The sequence below is a fragment of the Melanerpes formicivorus genome, unplaced genomic scaffold, assembly GCF_026170545.1.
Source record: "Melanerpes formicivorus ecotype bairdi unplaced genomic scaffold, bMelFor1.0.p_v2 SCAF_27, whole genome shotgun sequence".
Classification (NCBI taxonomy): Eukaryota; Metazoa; Chordata; class Aves; order Piciformes; family Picidae; genus Melanerpes; species Melanerpes formicivorus.
Window position 1 is genome coordinate 3004405 of NW_027142379.1, and position 25703 is coordinate 3030107.

At 40.7% G+C, this 25703-nt stretch overlaps 1 protein-coding gene across 3 annotated transcripts in view; it reads right to left on the reverse strand.

Annotated features, from left to right (window-relative positions):
• Positions 1-821: 821 nt before the first annotated feature.
• Positions 822-25703, reverse strand: part of SEC24D (SEC24 homolog D, COPII coat complex component) — a 53575-nt gene continuing 28693 nt past the window's right edge. For 2 of the 3 annotated variants that reach the window (XM_068153930.1, XM_068153929.1), the window contains exons 9-23: positions 17105-17243; positions 15808-15923; positions 12939-13063; positions 11199-11390; positions 10458-10551; positions 8252-8368; positions 7746-7916; positions 7020-7116; positions 6268-6413; positions 5367-5505; positions 4810-4928; positions 4011-4190; positions 3382-3573; positions 2797-2886; positions 822-2462 (exon numbers count right to left, since the gene is read on the reverse strand). In XM_068153930.1, the coding sequence (XP_068010031.1) occupies positions 2322-2462; positions 2797-2886; positions 3382-3573; positions 4011-4190; positions 4810-4928; positions 5367-5505; positions 6268-6413; positions 7020-7116; positions 7746-7916; positions 8252-8368; positions 10458-10551; positions 11199-11390; positions 12939-13063; positions 15808-15923; positions 17105-17243 (2058 nt within the window). In that variant the 3' untranslated portion in view covers positions 822-2321. Of the gene's footprint in view, positions 2463-2796; positions 2887-3381; positions 3574-4010; positions 4191-4809; positions 4929-5366; positions 5506-6267; positions 6414-7019; positions 7117-7745; positions 7917-8251; positions 8369-10457; positions 10552-11198; positions 11391-12938; positions 13064-15807; positions 15924-17104; positions 17244-25703 lie in introns of those variants that run through there. The other variant, XM_068153931.1, reaches the window with a different exon arrangement.

Genomic DNA, 25703 nt, shown 5'->3' on the forward strand with positions numbered 1-25703 from the left:
TGCAAGTGAAAGCCTGAAGCACTGATGAATTACCTATGCAGCTGTAAATAGCTCTTACTACAACTTCATGCTGAGCAGCACCTCTGTGCCTGGCGTCCTGGTTCTCTGAAGACTATCCCCAGTGCACAGGTAAGTGATGAGCACACTTTGTTCCAGAACTGTAGGCATAAACCAGGCTGCCCCAAAGCAGGTGGTCAGTGTTGCTTGCCTGGTCTGACCAGGCCAAGTAGAAGGTGCACACAGCTGTGGTGCAGAAGTGGTCTTTGGGCCATCAGCAGATGCCTTGGAGTAAGGTAAAGAAATGGATTAGAGCAGGAGTGGAGTGGCAGGAGCTGTCTGGGAAGTCTGGAATTGCTTCTTCCCAATTCCCTTGGTAAGTGATTGTCCTAAACCAGTTCACTTTTCAGGCTATTTTGGCACATTTGAGACCTGGTTTGAGCAAGTGTGAGAACTGAAAGTTCTATTTGTTTTAATAAATAATCCTAACAGATGAGCTGGCCTCTCATAAGAATCAGAGTAGCAAAGGTGAGCCCCCAGCAGCCTTTACCAAGCCGTGAGACGCATGGCATTGTTTATGCTGTTGTATAGGAGTGAGCCTTGCTAATTTATCTGCCACACTCCCTCTGTACTGAACATTCTGTTGCCTTGCAGTGCTTACAGGGCAAGAGAGGGAGGAGCTGCATGAACCCTGAAGCCAGTTTCCATTGCTAGTTATCCTTAACCACCCTCTGTAGTGCCCTGGGGTAGCAGGTGTAGGTGCTGCTTTTCAAGAGGTGTTGGATAGCTTTTGGCAGCAGCTGATAGCATTTAAAAGTTCAAAATTTAGTATAGAAAATAATACACACATGATTATTTTATTTAATAATTGCTTAATTTTTTACACAAGAGTTGCTGGTGACATTTACAGAGCACCCTGATTTGGAATAGCAACAAATACTTCTTGCAGGGTAACATCAGCTAAAAAGTGCTTCTCTTGGCAGCTGAATTCAGTCTTAAGATCCATTTGTAATATAGCCACTTACTTAACAGGATAGAACTGTTTTGATAGGCTGTCAAACCAAAACATACATTTTGACTGCTGATCTTGGATAGTAAAGTGATTAAGTAGCAACACTAACAGGGTTAAAAAGGCACCTTTTTTTTTTTTTGAGGCCCAACTCTTATCCTTACCTTTGAGAAGGTTTGTGTTCTTGGAAACACTGATGTTTGTTACAACAGCTTTTCAAGTTTGGAGGCATTGGTCCTAAAGATGCACAGACTGCTGAAGTATCTGAGGTAAATAGTGCAGCCCAAGGCTCTGGCTTGCTCCCATCTGCCTTAAACATTGGTATGAGCAGAGGTTTGTTTTTCAAAGCAGTGGCTGTTGAAAAAAATCAGCCATAGGAGAGGTCACCAAAAGACTTGGTATTAGGCAAGAGGCTGACTTTCTATAGCACCACAACTACCCTCTGGTTAATGTGTCAGCTGACTTAGCTGACCTGCCACTGAAATTTAGAGGGACAGATGGTTATCTGAGTTGGATTGGGAATATTCCAGTTAGCAAAGGCAGTAATAAAACCCTGATTTGGAAGATGTAATTGAATCAGTCTGTTAAATTAATTGTTGCCCCTAACACTAGAGAATTGTACCACAGTAGTGTGGCACTGACTGCCAAACTTGGCCAGAAGGTTATGAGTGCTGTTATTCCTGTGGTCCATACTGTTTGCTAAATTTACTCTGAAGTCCAGTTACAAACAGGTAGCCCTGGGTGTAGAAGGTGACCCAGCACTGTTTCTGTAGAAGGTGATGCTTGTTCCTTCCAGGAAAAGGGGATTGTCTTTTTGGAGATTTAAACATCCTTCCTGCAAAAGTACTCAGCCTGGACTACATGATTACTGCAATATGATTCACTCGATGCCCTCACTTAGAAAAGCAGTGAGTTGTTTTTTCCACTTCTGCATAGCCTTCTAGCATCTTTCCTGGCTTCTGTATAACTTAGGACTAGCAAAAGGAATAATTAGAGTTCCGTTTTCTAAATGGTATTTTAATAGATGCATACCATATGCTCCTAATGCCATGACAGTTTGAAATCTGGCAGTTCACTTGGAGAAAGAGTCAGGACTCTCAGAATATAAATACCTGAGTGCAGAACTTCCTATTCTACAGCTTAAGAAAGCTAAATGCTCAATGAGAGGTGGTGTGAAATGAAACTGTACAAAGATAGCACAGAAAAGGAGCACTAAAGCACAGCAGAATGCCCAGATAGGGCGGAGCTGTGGGCCAAAGACAATGATTGTCCCTCTTGCAAAAATCAAAGACACTGACAAATTGTTTGAGTTTCCTTAACTGAGCAGCTGGCAGATCTCTTTGTGAATGCAGCATAGGAAATCCACGTAGGAAGCGCCTCCATAAATACTCTTGTCTTCTACCAGCAACTGTCGGAAGAGCATCTCCAGCTGCTCCCGCTGTTTCACTATCACCAGCTGGAAAGGTAAAAGATAACACTGAGGAACAATCACAGACTGGTACTACAGGTTTCCTGGGTATTGTCATCTGCTGGGGCTAGGACAACCACCAAAACTGAATCGGTGTCCACATTTCAGTAGCTGTGTTATTAAGCTAGAGTGAATTAAGGTTTGCAGAATAAAATGGTAACCTTTGGCCATGAACGTTCTTAAGAATAAAGCACTGCTGAGGTGCTTGTGCCCATGCTGGAACTCTTTGACATACAGGGCAAGTGCTGATATGTAAAGCTTTTCACAGGTAAATCTTGTCATAACCAGTACTGTTCTTGTGAGCAGGTATGAGAGGCATTACCTTCATAGTGTAGGGCTTCTGGCTCTGGAGGTGCTCCAGTATTGACTTCAGTTTCTTAGAAAATGGATTGTCCAGGTCAGGTAGTGATGTCTGTTCAAATGACAGCATGGCAGGGTGTTAAAGTCCAGTCATGGCTCTCAAGCACTCACTCAAGAGCTGCTGCTAGTTGATGCAAAGTTACTGTGGATTTTATTCTAAACTGGGAAATGCTATTCCCTTCACAAAAATGTCTCATCTGTCATCTTAAAAAGACTCCCCTGCCTAAGCCATTTTTCAGTATATGACAAGTTCAGGAGAAACTTCTAACCACTGCAAATCCTTTGTTCCTATTTTAGCAGTACACAGTCAGTAAGACTTATGTGCAACAATGAAAGTTTAAGAAGGTTAGAAAACTAGTAACAAAAGCTTCTCACTTGTAAGACTGTAAAAGCTTATTACGTGGTTTTTTTTGTATGTCAAAACCCTTCTTGTGGCTTTACACTTCCTGGTGCTTCCCTGGTCCTGTTTTTAGCTGAATCCACCTCGCCTGGCCTTACTTAAATTGTAAATTACAGCAAAGAGACCAGTCAGTCTCCATCTACTTACAGCCTCGGTGCTGATGTGTGCAAAGGATGGCACGTTGAAGAGCCCCTGGATGAGCTCTGGGGGTGCGCTGACTCCCAGCCACAGGAAGAGAGTCAGGCCATTGGCCAGCAGGAAGGCCCCACCTTCTGAGAGACGTTCCTCAGAGCAGCGGATGGCAGCTGGCACCACATCACTCTTCAGATCCAGGCTGTGCTGTGAGGCAAAATTAAATTGAGTTGTAGGCTCCAGATACTGGAAAAATAACTACTGAAAGGGTTAGTACACCTAAGTGGTTCCTTTCCACATTACAGGAATTGGAAATCAAGACTCTTTCAGTTAACACAGTGTGCACAAGAAGGCCTGCTGTGCACAGGCACACCTACACTGACCTTCAGGAAAGCTAGCACCTTGCTGAAAGTACAGTGAGGTTCTACAAGGAGGCTTATGTCTGACTGATGATGTTATTACCTTCTCACTTTCCATTAAGCCAGAGCTCCCACTTCCTCACCTCATTTTATTTCTACTAGCAACTCCACCCCAGGAAGAATGTAATCCAGCATGGTGTAGCATAACACCTGCCCAGCAGGCACAATGCTTCCTGACAATGACAGTGTCACAGCATACTGAAGACAGTTGTGTACCATACTCACAATTGGCAGGAGCTGGGGATAGAAGAGCAGCTGTGTGTCAGCCACCCCCATAGACAGGACCAGCTGTCGTTGGTGAGCTCTCTCGTCAGTTGGGATCTCTGGCCTGCCCATGAGCACACAGCTTTTCAGCAGACAATTCATGTACACTGGCAGCACCTTCATGGCATCTGGAAGGATGAGCTGAAAGGTAGGGAAAGCTTGGCACTACAGCCCATGTGCTACAGACTTCATTTACATAAGTCACTGAAAATGAGATGACCTAAATATAGACCATGCTCAAGGAGTGGGGAGTAAGTGACCAGGTTCTTAGCTGCTTTATTTGCCAGAGGATCTAACTGCTTTATCTTAACCATGGAAATTTTTTTCTCCCTCTAGCAGTTTGGCCCTATCTACACGATATATTTACCCCTCCAGCCCCCCTGAGACACCTACATGCAAATTCAGATTATTTACTAAGATAAATACTATTTTCATTTCATAACAGTCTTACTTGTCAGAAAGGGGAATACTAAAATCTTTTAACCACACACACAAAAAAAGCTGTGAGAGTCAGCACATAATTGCTGCAGGAAGAAAAAGGCTGGCTGAGCATCCTCAGAGTTTGCTCACTGACATTGCCACTTATGCCAGAACAACAGCCTCCATATGCTACAATTGCTATCCGTGAATCCCATGCATGTGAAAGGAAGGGAAAAGCTTGCCCTGAACTTTTCCTTCCTGGCACTGCTGATAGTGCAGGGGTGGTTGCTCATCTGCTGCAAAGCCTGGCTGGGGAAGACAGAGCTGGGATGGGTTTTACCTGGCTTACTGCTGAGGGGCTGGCACAGTTCTTCTTGTAGCAGGCCAACATGTGAGCTGTCTGACTGACCAGGATGTCTCTCACTATCTTCAGGGGCTGGCTGAGAATGGCTTTAAAAGCTGCAGATACAGAAGGAAAGTACATTCAAGATGGGGACATACTCAAAGTACCTACATTCTGGTAGCTTCTACTACTAGCACAAGGTCTACAGCTGCTGGATTTTAGTCTCCTAGACTTCTTGGAGGATGTTTAATCACCTTTGCCCAAACACCACCCCCTATTTCCCCAAGCCTCTAGCAGTGTTAGGATGTCCATTTCTACAGCTTTGCATATCACATGTCTCTATTCACCCTCTCAGGTGTTACTTTCATGTATGTCTAAAATATGCAAAATCTCTTGTCAGTTTCATAGTACTGCAAGAGCTGCTAAGGCTTGGGGCAGCAAGCTACAAAACATCATTTCCCACAGGATAATCCTTTCAGCTCCCTTTCCTTCCGCTTCTTCTACCCCACAGTGAAACAACAAACAAACAAAAAAATCAGTCTGTTACATTTTACCTGACTTGGCAAAGAAGTTGATGAGTGCATCAGTCTCACAAGTCTTGTAGACATCAGCTAACTGGGAGCTGCAATTTAAGCCTATATTGTGTATGCGAAGTCGTCTTTGTCCACTCACTGAGGTATAGAGGACAGCACACTGCAGCAGAGCACCAAGTTACCATTTATTGTTAAAGCATGCAAGAGCCACCCACTTTGTGTGTGAGAAGCACAGTAACTACTTCTGAAGACAGCCTGGCATTACGGTGCTGCTTCAGTGCTCCTGGCAGCTACAGCACCAACATACCTGTACCAGATGGCTGTCTACTGGATGTTGTAAAGCATACCCATCTTAAAATTGTAAACAACAACATGATTGATTGAAAGCTTATCACTCATTTGCTACACACTGATAGGAATTGACAATCATCACTGGTCTTTTTTCAAATGATCCTAAGTCACACTCTGTAATATTTGAATGGTTCAAATGGCTGTATCACACAAGTGGTGAGAAGCTTGCTGAGAAGTGGTCTGCCCATCACATTACCTCTTGGCAAAACCCCAAACTTCCCAGTCTTGAAAAGCTGATTCTTTTTACATGAATAAGTTGCATAAGAGGTCCTGCATCTACTATGGCTTAGAAAGAAGAAGCTTGGCTAATTCTATGCCTTACATTTAAAACCATGCATCCTGTAACGTTCTGTCATTGAACAAGCAAAAGATCATGACTAAATATCTAGAGGCGTAAGAACAACTTTTCATTTATCCATGTTTTGAGGTAAGATGCAACCTTTGGCTAGTCAAAACCTTCTTTTGTTTGTGGCAGGCATTATGTCAGAGCCTGGGCAAGCTGTGCTTTGCTCCCATCAGTCCTACATCATAAATGTTTTCATGACCTTACATGTAATTAAGATGTTTTTACCTGAATTAAGGCTCCACTGTCTTCACTTAGTTTGTCATCGTGTTTGAACTCCACAGTCACTGCCTTGTCACAGTCAACTGCTGCCATCTCTACATCCGTGGTGTTGTTCATGTAAATAGCACCAAAGAAGTCAGTAGCCCTGAAGCCTACAGTCAGATTAAAACAAAACCAAACAATCTGCTGTTTTAAAATGGCCAATAAAACAGACATCATTACTTTATTTCTATGGCCAGTCTATTTGCTTAGTGACAGGAATCCTTTTCACTCTGGGATTTGCATTCTCAGGGTGCTACCAGCTGTCCCTCCCAATGACACATTTTGACAGTAGGGTGAGAAAGGAGCTGTGATGGGACTCAGAGGACCAGAATCTTTTCCACTGCTGACTTGGCCACTCTGTGTGTGTCTCAAATACTGCTAGCTGAGCTAAGAATGAACCATAACAAGTAGGTAAACAGTGATGTCATTGAATTATGAAAATGAAGGACCACCTAAGTGCCCAGCAGCAACACTTGTGTATCCCACTTCCTTGCAATCCTAGCTGCATGAATTACCATCAGAAGCCTTGCTCCCATTTGATAACTCATTAGTATGGAGACAGATACAGGAAGGGAATATTCCTGCATTTGATCAGTCCATCCACTTACTTTTCAAGTAGTACACAATGAAGCTAAGCTAGCCTGAACCGTCAAGTTTTAAATCCCACACTGCCATTGTGCATCCGTATTTGTTTTGACCCCAGCAGGTGCCGTTACCTGTACTCGTCCGAACCCTCATTATGGCATCAAATCCAGTCTTTTTCTCGACGTCCCTCCTGAGGTCGCTTAAGAACTGGCAGCTGTCGGCATCGAGCTAGTAACGCAACGCAAAGCAAAGCTGCAGATCACCACAGGGTGGCAGCAGCACAGCACAAATATAACCCTCTCCCCTCCCTGCTTTTCACAGCTCTTCCTGTAGAAGGGGATGGCCCAATGTTTGTTCACAGAAAAACACCCAAGTGCCTGCCAATTCATCCCTAGGCTCGGAGATGCACAAGTTCTAGCCAATCGAACCAGCTCAAGTAAGGTTGGTTCTTGCACTTCACCTTGCAGCACAGCCTTAAAAAGCACAGAGCCGTCTTGCTGGTTTCTCAAAAAAAGCCTTCTGCAGTCAGGTCCTGACACAGCCAAAATCCCCTGCCCAACAGAGAAATTGTCAGCACATGTCAAAACCAGGTGACATGACAGCTTTTTGGGTCTTTATCATAGGCATTTTTACCTCTGTGTACAGGAAGTAATTAACTTTCCTACTCAGATGCCAGCAAATTTAAGGGGATTCAATTTTAAGATACCAACCACTTTATTGTTGCAGAGTATGTATTTGAGCCTGCTCTGTTGTGGAGCTTTAGCTAGAGTCACTTCTATGTTAAGCAGGGAAGCATAGTTTGAAATGAAAAGGAAACTAACAAGATCCAAGGCTTTTCTGTCTGAAAGGAGACTTACCTGGAAATTGTTGTACTTGTAGAGTGTTCCTCCAGTGTACATTGTGACAAGCCCCATGGAGGCTACGTCCACGTACTGATTTGGGAAGAGGAACAAGTTGACACAGCAGCCGTTAGCCACACAATCCTTAGCTAAGGCCTCGTAAGCATTTGCCTGGGGCTGGAAGAGTGTCTGCATAAAAATTAAAGTACCTAACATTAGACATTGTCAGTAGCCAACCACAATCCCAGTGCCCCCTGAGCAAAGAAGCTGAAGTGGAAAACTTAAGCGAGGCATGGATTCCGTGAAGAACCTGTTCCTCCTGTCCATGTACTGGTATGCATGGAACCAACTGCACATTCTAACAAGGGTGAGCTCACTAAGCAGGCTGGAGCAAAGGCTCTTGCTGGGTGCAGTTATTGGCAGCATGAATATCCCTACATAACCAGGGAATATTACAGATTTAACACAGCTCTGTAAAGGAAGCAATGCAAAAAACCCAAGGCCCACTTAAGAGTATAAAATACCTTTTCTTTATCTGTATTGAGTAGTTTTTTGTCATCTCTGTTTCTCAGCTTCCCTGGTGCTTCTGCAGTTGGCAATGAAGAGTGGAAGATAAACAATTTTCCAGCACATTCTGCAGCCTGTTTCAAAGACACCATATCAGCATATTTATTACTACTAAGGTAAATGTTCATATGCTGTGGTATCTCAGAGAACAGTGTAAACTTTTGGCAAGACCCTCAGGCCTAAGTAACTTGTTTAGAGACTCAAAACTTGATGGACATAAGTCCTGAAACAAGCTGGGTCAGTAATGCATTGTTACAGTAATTCTACACAGGCATCAAAAGTCTTGATGGGCAAAACTAGGAGTACTTCTCATGGAGACTTTCCAATTGGATACAATCATTAGGATTCAAGCACCAAAAATGCAAATACTAAACAGGGTAAAATTAAGAGGCAATGTACAGAAAAATTACTTCTTTCAGTTCAGACACACTAGCGTTCACTGTGGTTTTATAGACAGGCAACATTCCATTCCTGTATTGGATTCTACATTCAAATCTACACAAAAATGCAAGAGTATTGAAACTTCTCAATAAATATTTCCTTCTGTCACAAAGAAGTTAAGTAACTGCCAGTTGACTTGAAGTTTTCCATTTCTCTCTACAACTTCAATGAGAGCATGCTACTTAATGTTATGACAAACTCCTCACAGAAATCCCTGAATTCCACAGACGAGAGTAGCTGTGACATCCAGGCCTACAGACAAATTAGCTTTGGTACTCCTTCCCCTCCAGATCTTCAGAAGTTCACAAGATAAAGGTGTTCACCTTTCCAACTTAGTTATGGCATTCTTGGGACAACAGAAATGTCTTTGCTATGGCAGAAATGCAACTGGAGAGAGCATCTAGAGCTAAAACTTCATCTCTACTATTTCAAGCATGGTTATCTTTAGTCACAAACGCCAATGTTTTTTCACTTCCTGAAAGGAAGGATTCTGCTGAAAACTGAAAAGCCAAGTACCTATTTGTCATGACCCATCAGGAATTACTGACATTGCTTCTAACAGATTCTCTAAAGAGCATGTTATTTCCAAGAGTGCATTAAAAGTGATCTCAAATAGGAATACGATCCCCTTTTTTGGACAAAACATATTTTCTCGAGCACAGCTAGATGCATATTGATAATTCATGGTGATCATCTTTACAAATTATAACTGTAAAATAAAAAGCCTACTTAGGAGCTGCTTGCTTTTACAGCCAGCAAAGGAAATGCAGAACTCTGGCCTGTGTTTGTTTTGTAGATGTCAAGAGTTAGGGAAGAGCCTTCTTACAGGCAATAACCGAAGGCTAGTTTCGCACACACTTCTGGCAGCATGAATGACTAACAAGAACACAGGTATGAGTGACAAGTTACTTAAGAAACAGATTTGAGAAACGTTGTTCAACATCTGCTCAAAGCTCCCGCTTTGCTTATACGCAGCTCGCAGATAAATCAACCCCTTCAAAAGGCCACCGGTTGTTTTCTGCCCCCACAAATCTCATGGTGAACCCTGGTGACATTCTCCTAATTGGCAGCACTCCATGGAAATGTCAGCACTTTGGAGGATGTCCGGGACATACAGAAAGTGACTGGGGATGAATCTGGACCTGTGCATTCATTTCCAGCTGTATTCAAACTGTGAGAACTTGTCAGTTAAGCAGAAGGCCTCCAACCCCTACCCAATTCAGCCATAAATAGCCATAAGTATCTCATTTTGCACAAGTCAGCAGGAGGAGAACAGGCAGGGCAAAACCATGTCTTGTATCAACTCTTTTCTCATACTTCATGTAGGTAAGGACTAGGTATCTGCAAACATCCCCAGTATCTGTTTAGTTCTGTCACAGTAACAAAACACTTTTTTTTCCTCTCAAATGCTGAACAAGAAACTGACTCCTGCTCCTCACCTCCCAAATATCTGTTCTATGCAGAATAGACTCTAGGGACTGGTTTCCCTCAGTAAGCAAGATGTGGAAACAGATGTTACGCTTTTGACTACAGCAGTTCAAATGTACAGTTAGAATAACAGAACATTAGTGCTGGAAGCCATCAGCAACTTCTTTGTTCCCAGTTTCCCACTGTGACTTGCAAGATGACTTGTGACTGGCTTTAGCAAATGAAATTTCTGCAGCTTATCACGTCTTAGTCTGCTGAAAGAGCTACTCCTCTGCACGAGAGAAACACACTCACCTTTAGTGCCTCCATGCCAGCCTGGATCACAGGAGCAAAGATGGTCTCACTCTCGTTGGTGTCTGCAAACATCTCTGGAATCTGGTCCAACAAACTATGAAAGGGTGAAGGATCAGAGTCAACTGGTCACATTTGGGATAATCCCCAGACATACCTTGTACCACACCAAATCTTCACACAGGAAAGTGTTTTCCATGCAAATTTACATTTCAAACAACCACAACTAACCACAAACAAAAGCACATGTGAATTTTGATGGCCCAATTCCTTAGGATTCCAGTCAAACAAAATACCAATTTTTACATTCTATGAGATGCAACTGTTTCAAAGCTGGTAACATAAAGGAACACATTAAATATAACTACAAAAATAAGGAGTTGCAGTGTACTGTAAGGACCTGAGAGTCCTTGCAGAGCATATCCAGGTGTGCATCATATACATCACAAAGGGACAGACATGCACCATGGCAGAGAGCCACAACCCCCTTCCCAACTCTGAAGCAGCACAGCTGAAGACACATGGTTTACACTTGACCTAAATATGCTTTCAAATTCCGCACTGCAGGGTGGTTGGTAGCACTCTTTGCCTCAGAGGTGGAAACATGACTTGAAGCATCTGCTGGCTTCTGAAGTACTTCAGTAAATATAGGGACCCCCCAAAATCCAATTATCCAATTGACTACAAGGCATGCCACACACAAGCTTTAAGATCTTATTCCCATATGGAAAAAGTATACTTCACTTGATAACAACAGATCGTGATTCCTGGAAGTTAACAAGGAAACCATCCAGCAAAGGAACAAAAACTTCTCCAACATCTGACACCACCATCATCTGAGGCTGGGCTAAGCTGCTTTTTACATTAAAGAAGTGGAGGACCTTGTTGTAAGTGACAAAACCAACTCGAATTGCTGAGGATTCTTCTTGATCTTCTCTGTAAGAAAACCAAAATCAACTGGTTATAATTCTGGAATTCTGACCCATGCAACAAAAGCATCCCTCTGAAATGCAAGGCTGCCTCCAAAATCCAGTATCTGTACTGGAAGCAAACAACAACAAGCAGATGCAATGGCCTGAGTCCTTGCCTTAGGTCAAATTGAAACACTGATAAGAACTGTTATATTCTTAATTTTAAATAATTATACATATCTATGTCAATGCAACCAATTGACCATCCCCCCCAAGCAGTCAAAAGTCCCCAGGATGACTAAATCATGCTCTCCTCAAAACATGGAGAACAGGACAATTAGTTACAAGATGGACTCAGCAAATCAGATTCATTTAGAATATATTATAATTCAGTGTCACTGATGATTGATGCCTAGTAAGAACAATGCCTAGGCTCCAGTGTTGCCTGGTGATGGGTCAATCTCCTGCTTCAGAACTGCTTGGAGCAGGCAAAGTACTGTTATATCACCCCCAGCTGTGTATCTTAAGTTCCCAGCCAACCACAGGCAGCAAATCACTGCCAGCAGACGACAGAGCAGGCTCAGCCTCTGTTCTGCACAGCTAGTGAGTCTGATTAGCTGAGCTTACTAGCACATCTCTACACACATTGCTCTGGATTTCTCTGTATTTCTCTTAAGCTTGGAAACATCAGTATTAAAATTTCAAGGAAGCAACTAATGTGTTTTCTGCTGTACTGCAAGTCTACAAAATCACCAAGTTCTTCACCCCAGGTTTTTGAGCCACCTGCTCTGACCTTTGTTCCTCTAACTTCTCACTTCACAGTCACTTTCACAGGCTTACCTGCCACAGACCTTTATGCCTTCTTGTGACACAGATTGTTTTGCTACCCCAAGTCTTTCCTCTCCAAATTAGGAGCTAAGAGTGAATTCCCAGCACAGCACCTTGACCTCACATGCTAACAGCAGAATATTTTTGCAGGTGTCCTTGTCCAGCAACAGAAAATGAACACTCAGTGACCTTTGTGTCTCAGCACTGAAATACAAAAGCTTCACCACAAGTTCTGGCAGAATGCCTTACATGTTGTCTTTTTGGTTGTGTTGTCGGAGGTTTGTTTTGTTTTAAATTAGTATTGTTTAAAGACAACAGACATGTCTGAAGAAACCAGTGGGCCTGCCCTTTATTTTTTTGCCTTATTCTTGCTATTTTTGACCATTCTGGTTTTAATATTTCCCTATTTAATTTCCTGAAAAAAGCAGCACCGCAGTAAAGACAATCACATCAACACCTACAAGCTGGGACTTAGCTGATAGTACCACGAGAGTTCACTACAAGAAAGGAGAAGAATGCCAGCTACATGTGCAGGCAGTCTGACAGATTTTTCTACTTACATAGTAAATACAGACAGCAAAGCTGAAGAATTGCCAGCAATGTTAACATTTGGTCGCTATCAGCCCCAAAATGCCTGTACTGTAAATGCTGACATTTTCTGAGCCTGTTTTTATCTCTGCACATGCAAAGCTGCATGAGAGCAGCAGTGCAGTCAATTAAGCAAAGCACACTTGTGTTCCTTTACCTTGGAAGTTTATCTAGCAGCGTCTTCAGTTCATTGCATATGAGTCTGACCAGGCCACTCTTGATGTTATTGTATGATACATCAATCATGAAGATGTACGCTGGTGGCTTCGGAGGCTTGCTGTTCTGCAGGAGAAATGACCATCAGGGAAAATTAGAGTGTGTCCTGTTATATACCATAAGGCAAATTAAACAATCTTCAGTTTGAAAAATGCTATGGATCATAACCATTTAACTACTGCAGAAAGCTGACAGGTACTGGGTAAAGTCCACCTCTGGAATAAAACATTAATGTTAAGTACGGCATCCCACAAGAATGAGATTTGTAACGGCTAACAGGTTATTAGGGAAGACAAAATAATAATTTTGTGTTGGAATTAAGCATTTAAACAAATTTGCCTTTTGTCTTTTTCCTGTACCCATACTGGTTTTGCATTCCCTCCATCATCATGCAATAACTTCTTGTTAATGCTGAACTGAATGCTGAAATTCAGTTTTTCCTGGAACTTGCCTCTAACAACTGTTAAGTGATTTCTAGCCCATCTGGAATTAGCAAACAACACCGAGGTACCGAATCAGAATTAAAGTAGCTCTGTTCTAAACAGTACTAAGTGGTGACCATCTGCATCCTGTCTGTCTTGCTCCAAAGCATTCTGATACTCCGCAAGATAACCAAAGCATGAGAGTGCAACATTTAATGTACATAACTGCTGCACACACAGCAGTGACAGGATGGTGTCGATTCCTTTAAGGAATTTTTCTTATCTGTAATGTAAGTGGCCTATAAATTGTGACATAGGCTACTGGTGCAAGTCTCTGTAAGTAAGGAAAAGATGAAAGTTTCTTATTTCTAAATAAAGGAATGTGATGCTTAGATATGGACCCAGGATGAAGGTCAGATAAAATAAGCATAGTCACTGGAATCATCACACTCCCTAAGATCAGTTTTCCTAACTCCCAGTAAAGACAAGCAGCAGCCATTATTTGGTGTCAAACTCCAGCTTTTCCATTGTACTGTTTCACTGCCTTCATATACAGAGTTCTGACCACTTAACCACATTATCCTTGTTAAACTATACCTCCCAAAACTCTGTTAAGTACAAAAATCATCTAACCCGTAAGTTATGACTTACCCATAGTCCCTGGTACACTTTAATGTCTGACTGTTTCAATCATGTAAAAGCGAATTCATTCCTGTGAACTAAAACCAGGCAGTGTTTTCAACAGCTGTTCTGTACTTGGATCCTAGTTCCCAAACCTGTAACTCTTGTATCACATCACCAATTGTAAAACATTCCTGTGTATTTTCTAACAAATACATAGTAGAAATGAGGACTTGTGCTCTTGCCACATCTGCTTAGCTAGAGCACAATAATGCAATCCAGCTGTTATTTGTTAACATTTTTTGTAGCTCTTTCTCCTTGTCATTTGATAAGCACAACAGGAAATGACTTTTTAGTTCTGGTCTTAAATTGGATTTATAAAAGCACTAAACCTTTGGAACTTTCAGCAAAATGAAAAATTCATTATAAAATAATGTTAACTTCTGTAAAACCTAATGACTCAGCATTTCCAGTGTGAGTGTTCGTTTTGTAAGAGATTCCCCCCCCAAGATTCTAGATGGCTGGGCCTTTGCCGCAAGCAAACAGACCATAATGCATAAATTATTGAGGAAACTGCCTGATTTAAGCTATATGGCAGGAGCCACTGCACTGTGATGACGACTCCATCACATAAGGTTATACTCTGGGGTAGAGAAAAAGAACTGTGAAAATGGCACAGAGCCATTCAGTACATGAGTTTTCAAGATCTTAGTTGCCAGAATCAGCGAGGCTTAAATCAATCTGATGGAGCTATGCTGGACGTGTGCTGAGGATCCCACACGGCATTTCTGTAATGCTCTCTCCTCTTCTGGGGTTTAACCTAGATTTCAATAAACTCAAAAGATCATCTCAGGGATTTCACTGGATTTTGGAGCAGTACAGCAGTGAGGAAAAAGAATTACAGTTGTTCATTTTCTTCATGCCAGCAATAATTTGACGCTCCGAGGAAGTTGGTGGTATATACTTCAAGACTGTAGGATCCAGTTGCCTTTCCTAACTTTATCATGACCTCGGGTCCACTGACAGCAAGAAAATTCTGCCTGACTTCAGCACAAACAGAAAAACATGTCCATACTGTGGACAGATGAAGTAGAGTTTGAAAACCATAAGTGATTTATGCTTTGCAAAGTATCAGATGGAGTAATAATATCAACTACAAATCTTTACAGTGACTTGAGTGAGTTTTGGATTGAATTCTTCAGCAAGTTTGTGTTAGGAAAGAGAACCCATTCCATTGTAAGTTACTGGTCAGAACACAAACCCCACTATCAACAGGAAAAGATTAGATTACAAGGTCAAATTCCCTTGCTAAGGTTTTCAGTCTTGGTAAGGCAATTGAGGTGCATGTCCATCTATCTTCAAAATCAATAGAAGACATACTATGTTTGGGTTATTATGTATTATGTATATATTATGTAAATATAAGGAACAAATCCTTAGATGATGTTCAAAGGTTCCTTCCAACCATTCTGTGGTTCTGTGATCTAAAAGGCAACAAATGCACCAGAATTTCAGCTATAGCTTCTAAACCAGTTAACAACTGGTGATATTTGACTTTGTTGTGCTGTTTGTTACTTTGACTTGCTCACGCTTTGCTGCACAACACAATGTTGTAAGCTTAAATTCTATGCATCTGTCCACATTGTCTAGAATGTTCCTGGACTAATACGCAGCTTACAAGTATGTTTACTCTGCTGTAGGCATTGAAAGGATTTTGTTTGTTTTGACATTAAATTGCAACTCAGTTTATATACTGGAAATACTCACTCGGCAATAATCCAAAGTAGCAACATATTCATAAGATCCCAGAGACAGCTCAGGTCTTTCATAGTGGTCCACTCGCCGACCAACGTGGTCCAGATGTTGAAAGAAGAATGGAGGAACTAAAAGCCAACACAACAGTAGGAGAAAAGCTTTATGTTTTGGGGAGGAGAGGATCACCAACAACTACTTTTAGCAAATAAAAAGTACTAAGATGGGCTCCTCTGCTACTGATGCAGGGAAGCCTTTAAACACAAGACTGAAGGTGATCCTTTACCCACACTGGCTCACAACAAATCCCAGCCAGAAAAAACAGTTCTAGCAACATTGGCTCCTTTCCTCTTTGCAGGGTAGGGCATAGTCCCCTATAGACATCCATGTTCTTCCACCTCTACACTATGAGGCTTGAGTAGGTAAAAACTGCCCTACTATCTACCTACTTTGCTGGCCAGTTTTAGGCCTTTAAGTCTATTTTTACATGCTTTCTGACTTGGGTAAGAGACACTGTAGTAAGACAAAGCGTTATTTTAAAGTGACACTGCAACTTAAATGGCTTTCTTAAAATGTTCACAATGCATTTACATTTATCTGAGAGTTTCAATTGCTAGCAAACTATGAAATTCATTAACGGTTACACTTGTACAAACATCTGAGTGTCGTGGTGGAAAGAGTCTGTCAAGGTTGCCATTTCAGTGTTGAAAAGATGACTGTATTAGGGAAAGCACTGCTGAGATCCAGCTGAGGAAATCCAACTTGTTACAAATGTCTAGGAAGGCTACTTCTGGCAAAGACTTGGGATTCAGCCAAGAGCACAAGAACAGTTATGAGTCACATGCAGCACACTTGAACAAATATGGCATGGTATCTTCTGTGAAAACCAGCACTTGTGACAGTAAGATTAATAGGTTATTTAACTACTGCATCCACAGTCATGGACAGGGCTGACATGGCTCTCAATGTCTGCTTGCTAGATATTTAGATTTTTTTTAAAAGAAAATTTTTTTTTCCACACAGAAGTTGCTTTCAGCTAGTAATACAAGCAGCTTTGTATCCTATGCTGAGGTAATATTTTTAAAGAAAGCTTTGACTATCAGACTGGACTTCATGCATCAGCATTTTTCTTCATACAATTATTTTTCAGTTGTACTGAACAAATGTTTCTACTTACTTTTCTTGAAATAGGCCTAGCTACTGCACCTCACTGTTTTCTCATCAAGGCAGCAAGTCAAGAAAGTAATTTCAGGAATGTACGTTGAGTTTTATGGAACTTGCATGGACAACAGATCAGAAACACATCACTTACCATCATTTACACAACTGCAAAATCCACACTGGTATCTTCTTCCACCTTCAATGAACTGCATGAAGGGACACATGTAAGCTTTGCACCGGTTGCATCGGATTGGCCCAGTCTCTCCATGGTTTACAATGTAAAGAGGTGTCTGCACAAAGAGAAGTTATCAAAAGCATCACAAACCTGAAACCACTAGAAAGACACTGCTCAGATACTGCTCGGGATTAGCTCTTGTTTAAGATCACCTGATCAGGAGATCACTCATTGCTCACAATCTGCAGTACAGTTGATGTCTATCAGAATGACTAAAGACTTACACCAAAAGCCTGCCAAGCTTTGAAAGCATCGGAAGTTTAAGGCTGATCTTCTCCAGTGAAGAGTTTTTACAGCTCTCCAAGAGAAATATGCTGGAACCAGGTGTTCTGCCTTGCTGTCTGATTAAGCTTTTCCTGAAGAAATCTATTACTGCTCATCTATTGCAAATGGTCTCTCAAACAGATACTTGCTAAGACAGCTTCTAATACTTTGCCCTAAATGCTGCTCCCCCAGTGCTGCCACATTACATGCTTAAACACATTACATGGTTAAATGTCAGTGTCAGCTGGAGTAGGAGATGTGAAGAAACACTAATATTTATTGAAGGAAAAGTACATACAGCAAACAACTACAGTTCCTCAAACACTTGTCACTATAATTACAATGACCATGCTTGCTTACAGCCCCTGCCAAAACCCACAGCTAATGGAAGACATTTTCCAGATGCCTTTTCAGTAATAGCTGTGCAGCAATTGAAAGATTCCTACAATTATACTTAATGTTAGAAGTATAAAAATGGAAGTTTGCTCAATTCTTTGTGAAAAATCAATGTTTTGTCTTTTTCTTCCTCCCTTCACTACCAACTAAAAATCTCTGAATGTAAAAATAAGGGAAGGAATCCAGAGTTTGGATGCAACAGATTTCTAGAAAAGGAAAAATGCTGACAGCCTTTGAATGCCAAAACATTACCACTGGCATATGTACTTTTTCTCCCTAATTATTCTGTCTCTTCTTACAGAAAGGACATATTTCACCTTTTACACACCTTATTTTTTAATGGGGCATCAGGATCTTCAAATACCTAGAAAATCATTCATGTCCTACCAGCATTCACTGCTTACATATGTTTGTTTGTATTTTTCAGAGATTATTTACTCATTCATTTCTCCAAAGGGTATCATGCTTTTAGCCAAGGATTTTATACTTAGAAGTGGATTTTTACTACATGGTTCTAAGTGCTCCCTCCTGCTCACAGAAATATTTTACTTTGTGTTCTTTCTTCTATGAAAATCGAGTTGAACACTAACCAATAATTTCAGCTGGCAAACTATCAGGGCCATTATTCAGACATGAAAGCCCTGGCTATAAAATCTGCTCATCAGCCACAATCGCTTAATAAGTTTTAAAACTTCTGGGTTTTGTTCATTACTTGGCAATTTTCTGATGGTCATTCTGCCATATTACTTTAATGAGGCCTGGATCTGGTTTGCAGCTCTTATTATTATAGTATCTGACCCAGCAGGGGGAAACAAACTCAAGACTAAAGCAAGTCCTGATGCATTTATACACATTGATTTAGTAATTTAAAACCTTGTTTTGACACAATCAGTGTTATGCAAGCAAAGAAAAATTACCTCCCATCACATTTACATAAAAAACATGAACAAGATCAATTAAAAAATAAATGCCATGAAGTTCAGAGCCTAAATTCCTACACATACTTAATAAAGCACTTTGCTAAAGACAGCAGAAATAATGTGTGTGTTCCTTATTTGGAGTAGAAATTTTAGGTTTTCCCATCCTTTAAGTTTCTTGATTATTACAGAATCCCTTTTGAAATACGGGGTTCAGTAATCTAAAGGGTCATGTCTGCCAAGATTCAGATGCATGTTTGAGTTTATGCATTAAATGGTTGTCATAAAACTCCTGAGATGATGTGCAGTGCATGAGGTTAAAACGTGCTTAAGAAAACAGTATCCATAGGCAATGTTCTGTAAACATACACTAGGCTGGATTCTCTTTTGTCTTGCCCAGAGAAATAAAGCACGAAACATCAAAAAATTCCTACACCACCAGCTATTTTTTATGCCTAGTAAGCTTCCAGAAACTTTAAAACTTTGAGAAAATTTTAAAGGGGGGGAAATTATTTAAAAAAAAATAAGTAAATGAAAATCAATGAAGTAAAACCAAAAAGTGCACAGAGTAAGATTAAGGACTTTGTCTAACAAAGAAAATCTGTATTAAAACCCCCACCTATGTGCACCTTTATGGATTTATTCATTTGGAAGTTTTGGAAATCAAATGAAATCTGTGTTTTAAAAAAGTAATTTCAAGCACTACATCAATAATGAGCACTTCATCATAATTTTGGAACAGGCACTCAGACCTAAAGCATCAGAAACCCTGAGCTGTGAAAGAAACTGCAGCTCAAAAAAAGCTGCAGTCTTCCAGGGCACTCGACCACAAGACCAGACATTCTGCCCGTCAAGAAAAGGCAATGCTTGGGTGTGCAAACTGCTAGTGTGTTTCCAGTTGACAAATGAACTTGTCTCAGGCTGAAGCAACTATGTTTTCAAAACCAGGCAGACTTCCAGGGAATGTACAAAGACAGAGAATACACTACACACATTAAAAAGTATAAAATAAAGCAGTAAGTTTAAACCAATGAACACACAAAAGAAAACTAGTCATTAAAAAGCCATGCTACTAAAAGGGAAAGCCTTGTTTGATGTGCTCCACTCTCTGTAGAGGTCACTGTAGACTAGGAGGTAAAGCAGGGATCTATTTGTAGTCCTATGGAAGTCCACAACAAACTCTCATAGGGGCAGGAGAGTAAGACAAAAATCAAAGTCTCTTGGGTTGTTTGTGTTGCTCTTTGCTTGGGTTTTTAAACAAATGCAAATTCCTTTTTATTTTGCCTTTCCACCTATGAAGTATCAGATTTTTTTTTCCTTCCTCTTTTAAAATCTCCACCAATAATAAGTGAATTAAATTACATGTCTACCATAACTACTTGGACATTTGCTATACTTGTGGACTTGTTATGGCTTTATACTTCTCTTGCCCCTAAACCTTTGTCCAATTTGCCTATTTGGACCACCTAATCAAGAACAGAGATGGAATGCACAAAAAGGAACTCTTAAGTACTGACTGTTGGCATTCCAGAACTAGCAAATTATAAGTACTTCTCCAAAACAGTAACTAAACTAGTAGTTGGTAGCCTGAATTTGAATGGGACACATAAAAGTGCTTCCTTTTATTTAAGCTGAAAGAACAGAGATGCAGAAAGAGTCAATTGTGCTAGGAGGTGGAACATTGTGGGTTTAGCTTGAAGCAAAGAAGGATTGGGTAGAAGAGATAGGAAATGCTGTAAGATACCTGCATAAAATTTTCCCTTCTCTGGAACTTCAGGGTCCCACTGGAAAGTCCTGAAAGCTGATCTGATAAACCGTAATTTACCCCACTATTAGTCCAAATATAGCTGTGATCACGAGAGTTTTCATTTGGAAATATTTCAGCAAGAACATCTCTAAGGACTCAGAAGAGCATCACAAAGCAATAGACAGACATTGGTGGCACAGCGCCAAGACAAAATACATCCATAAAAACCTCCAGAGGGACTGTAACCTGGGCTTCAAAGTCTGAGAAAGATGAATTACTATTGCTTACTATAAAAATGAAGTCTGACACACTCCTGAGGCTTGCCTGTGATGCCTGCAAAGTATCATCATATTCATATTGCATGATAAGGGCCAGCTGGAAATTGTAAGTGTAGAAGTATGGACTGTGATGACATTCAAGATCATCATGGCACACCTCTAGAAAGGGGTTGCAAAGAGAAAAAATCTTGAGAGAGAGAGAGAGAGACTGCCTCTAGAGAGCAAGAGAGGCACAGCAAATGCTGAGGGAACCTAGATATTTATGCCACAAACATAACATATAGAGAGCACCAGTTTTCATTGCCGGACTGGCACAGGGGCTGCAGGACAAACCTCTTCTGCTAATAAAAAAGGACTTTTATATGTAACACTGATGTTTCTGGGAAAAGAAACTAGGTCATGAACCAAACTGTCTGTTTCCTAGGAGTGCTGAAGGGGTTTGGGTTTTTTTCTTTATTATTATATTATCACAGACTGCTTTTGAGAAATATTAAGCAGTCTACAATAACCCCTTGGGTTTGAGTTGCTTTACTGATTCACATGAAAATGTCAAGAAAGCATTTCCCTTTGTGGCATTCCTCCTGTCTTTTATCAGAAACCATTCCTTCTGAAGACAATTATTTCACCTATTCTTGGGTTTCACATGTTGCACACTATCCTCAGCTGATGAATCAAGCCAGCTGTGCTATCTTCTCTACAAGGCTCACAGAAGGTTCAAGTCTTTTCTTCAACACAGATCTTTTCCAAGTTTCCTTGTTTGCGTAAATGCAGCATGGCTAAAGCATCAACCAAGTGACAGTTTCTCCTGGGTCTATCCTGATTTTCACAGGTGACAGAAGGGGGGCAGAAAGACAAAAAAGGAAAGGTTTACTATCCATGCTTAGGAGAGGCACCACAAGTTCCCCTGATCCTAGACCAGGAACACCAAGTGTTAACAAGCCAGCACTCTTCAGCACTTCTCAGCTTTGAAGTGCTGACTGTTAGTTGGATGTAGGGACATGCTGTATCTCAAGTGAAGGTCAGCCGCCAGGATTAACTGATGATATAAGCAGGAGCATGAAATTGGATGATCAAGAAATCACACTGAACAACAGACTTTCACAATGTTAGTTAGCACTTTGAAACAATGAGATCTAAAGCAAGACCTGCCTCAGTCTGTTCTATGCCCACTCTAGCAAAAGGGAGCTGGTGCAGAGGCACATACACTTTTCCTTGCTCTCTTCTTGTGTGTAAGAGACATAAAACTTTCCTAGGACAGTGTTGTGTTGTCACGGTTCTCCACCTCCCCTCTCATTTGCACCCCCTGAGGGTTACATGCACACATTAATCACATGACAGGACTCAGGGTCAGACTCCTACTAATCTGCAGCTCTAGGTTTAGAACAAATATTTCAGTTTGTAAATAAATCTAAAGGTAGCATAGCAAGCTCTGAAGCAACACACTTCTGGATGAAACCCTGCATCTAAAGAATACATGCCGTTCTACCCAACAGCATTAGAGCCTGCCATGATTAGGCCCTAGATGAAACCTGGTGCTATGTCAATTTGACACAAACCACCTAACAACAATCCCCCTGCCTCAACATCAGGTTCCTCTCCAAATTTAAAAAGCACATTTTCTATTAATTACACACTTCAAACATGATTGCATCCAAAATCCAATACTGCATTAACATACGGAGGAAATACATGCAAACTCAAAGTGCAATAACACTGAATAATAACACTTCAGGTTTAAAAGCAAGACACAAACTTTTCCTCCAGAACTTACTAAATACCAGCATGTTCTGACTCTGTGAAGTTTCCAAGGTAACCAAGTAACATCTCTGACCGCTTAAGGTTAGAGCTTGCATAGTCTTCTAACAATTCATTTGCTGCTGTTGCTATGATCAGTGCAGAAGAGGAACACAAACACCAGTTCAGGAGAGCAACACAGAATTTGTAAAGGAAAATGCACACGCAGATACCACTTCAAGTTACAGAGCTGTCCAGTGACAGCCAAAGCAATTTTTGACTTAAGTACCATTTCTGTTGGCAAAACCCATTATTAATATTATTGGCTAGGTAATTAGGTGGATGTGAATGTTCTTTATGTGCAGTTGCTTAGTCAGGTTTTACTTCTGCCATTACTGTTCTGAAGAACAGTCTCCAACAGCAGCAACTAATTACAACATCTTTATAAAGGCATTTTCCCAGTCTAAACTTCACATTTTAAAAACATCAGGAAACATTAAGGGGAGCTCTGATAATAACATGAATCATGTTTATATAAATGACAATTTTTCAAGTCACCAGCCCCATCTCTTTCAGAATTACCTCCTGGTGCATGGAGGGTACCACTACTAAAATACTACTACATAAGTATTTTAAAGACGACACTTTAAGGGTATTTTTAAAAGGCACACTGAAAACAAGAAGGCAAAAAAATAAATCAAGACATTCACTTGAGAAGAAAAAGCTCTACTTCCAAACCCTTTGCTAAAACTTGCTCTGAAAGTTCATTCTAGTCACTCAATGTGGTTACCGCCCAAGAGGCTAACAAAAAACTTTCTTCTAGCTGATGAAGCCTTGGGAAGCAATCCAAGTCTAAACGTTCTACAACCAAATGCAGCCTAGCACAGGGCACACTCCATGTGAAGAAAGCCTTATCTAACACAGGATTCATGCACCTCTAAATTAGGCATTGCGAAACCTAGTTTACAGGAGCCAGCCTCCAGAGAACAGAAAACTTTCTGGGTGCTTGAGAGCTCTGGGCATGGGAGGAGTCAGGCAGAAGAGCAAAGACTGTCAAATACCCATCCTGCTCCATAGTCCAGGCAGATTCAGAACTGTGAGATCAGTCTCACTTGTGATCATTAGCATTCCTGAGAATTCCATTCTAGTTTTATCTTTTAATTGGTTAATTGATGAAAAAATGACCAGTGAAAGATTAAATTCTCTCCAGTGAAGGTTTCTCAATTAAAAAATAAAAACAGTCAAATAGGAAAGCACACAGTACAGAGTGACAACACAAAACTACTAAGGAGCAAAGAAAAAACTATTTTAGATATTTAAATATTTTAAACTCCAAGTAATGACTTGCAATTGTTTACTTTTGCAACATGAAAAACTCTTTCAACTACCTTTTTTAGCAAGTAGTATTCAATGTTAAATTAAGATCATATGGTTTATCCAGGCTCTGGAAATAGTCATACATCTCCAAAACAAATTCATGCAGGGTTTGGTCTATGATGATAACTGTGAGATATAGTTTATTTTTATAGACTGTTGCTAAAGCACTGGTGGACTAAAAATAAGTTCTGTCAAACAATGATACTGTATTCTCAGTCTGTAACAAACAAATACTTTCCATAGATTACCCAATCAGGAGAGTGAAAATTAATTGTTATTTTTATGAAATAATAAGGACTCAGTAAAGGTAAGTTTCAGAAAGTTAGAGCTGTTAAGACAGAAGGGAAGAGGGTTAAGGGCAAAGACATGAATGTTTTAACAGCCTGTGTTTCAAATGACATACAGGATGCATGTAAAGCTCACCAGTTGTTAATTACTACCAAAAAAATCCAAACAAAACAAACAAACAAACAAAACACTACCACCAAAAAAAAAAAATTACAGCCAGTCTAGAAATTTTTGAGTGTGTTACCTTGGTGGATTCTGCCCCTCCTGGGATATCAAATACAATCTACAACAATCTCTACTGAATGGTCTCTTATGTCTTAGTTTTGCTGCCACCTGTGATTTAGCTTTACTGGAGTAAAGTCTCCTTTGTGAGCTTTTCTTCAGTGTGGCCAGTTTTACTATTTAAATGTTGATAATGGCTTCTCTAGAACCTTTTCATTGTGCAGTCTCACCAGGTTACACCTGGTGTGTAGACCAGGTGTGAAGATGTGAAGACCAATATTGCAGCCTACTGGTAGTTACCTCTTTATGTCCTTTGTATTCACTTATGCTTGCCTTGTGTCTTCTCAGCTTACAATTTCCACCAGACATGGATGCTACAGAACTTCTCAGATACTCTATTACTCCACTGGGTCTCAATTGAATGGGGAACTTTGAGCAGGGTATATGACAGCATCTTTATCTTTTTACTCTACTGCATTTCTGTAATTTTGAATTTGTGCTTTCTCACTGCAGGGGCAAACTCTATTTTAGGTTTTTTCTCCCCTCAAAAAAACCCACCTTACATGACATGCATGAAAACATTTCATTTAACATCCTTACCTAGTATCATGACCATTTTGCATTGGGTTATTTTCTCCCACAGGGATAATTTGTATCTCATTCTGCACTGAAAATGGAGCTCTCTGTGGTACATGTTTCCAAAATAAGAAGAGGTCTGGACAGCTGTGTTCCCCCTCTCATACACGTAACTACTTCTATCAGTGTCGGTAGACTTAGTTAATTCATTGCTTTTTTCACTAAATTTTTGCTGCAGACCTTACAGTTAAAGTGAGATAGGCGAGTTTTTCAGCTGTTCCTAGCCCTATTACCAGCTGCACAAACCATTTGTGGCCATTTCACATCCACTAAACCCTTGCAGCCATTGATTGTCTTCCTCCTTCGAAAAGAAACAGAACGGACATTCTCTGGGTGCTAACACTGACTGTATTAGAAACAGAGACATATCTGCAGCTGAAGCTGCAAAGATGAATGCAGGACAACTATTCACTGAAAGGCTAGAAGAAAAGTCTATTTTAAATGGTTATTATGTACAACATACTGCTTATGAGAAGATAGAGCAGGCAGATTCCCACTTTGTACTAAGCCCTGTGAGGATGTGAGGAGCATCCCCTGCAGGCAATGTTAAAAGGCACCACCCATCAGAGAAGGTGTATTCCAAAGCAAAGAACATTCAGTGCCTTGCAGCCACTAGTTTCAGGCAGAATGCACCCACACTAGGAAATTCAGAAACA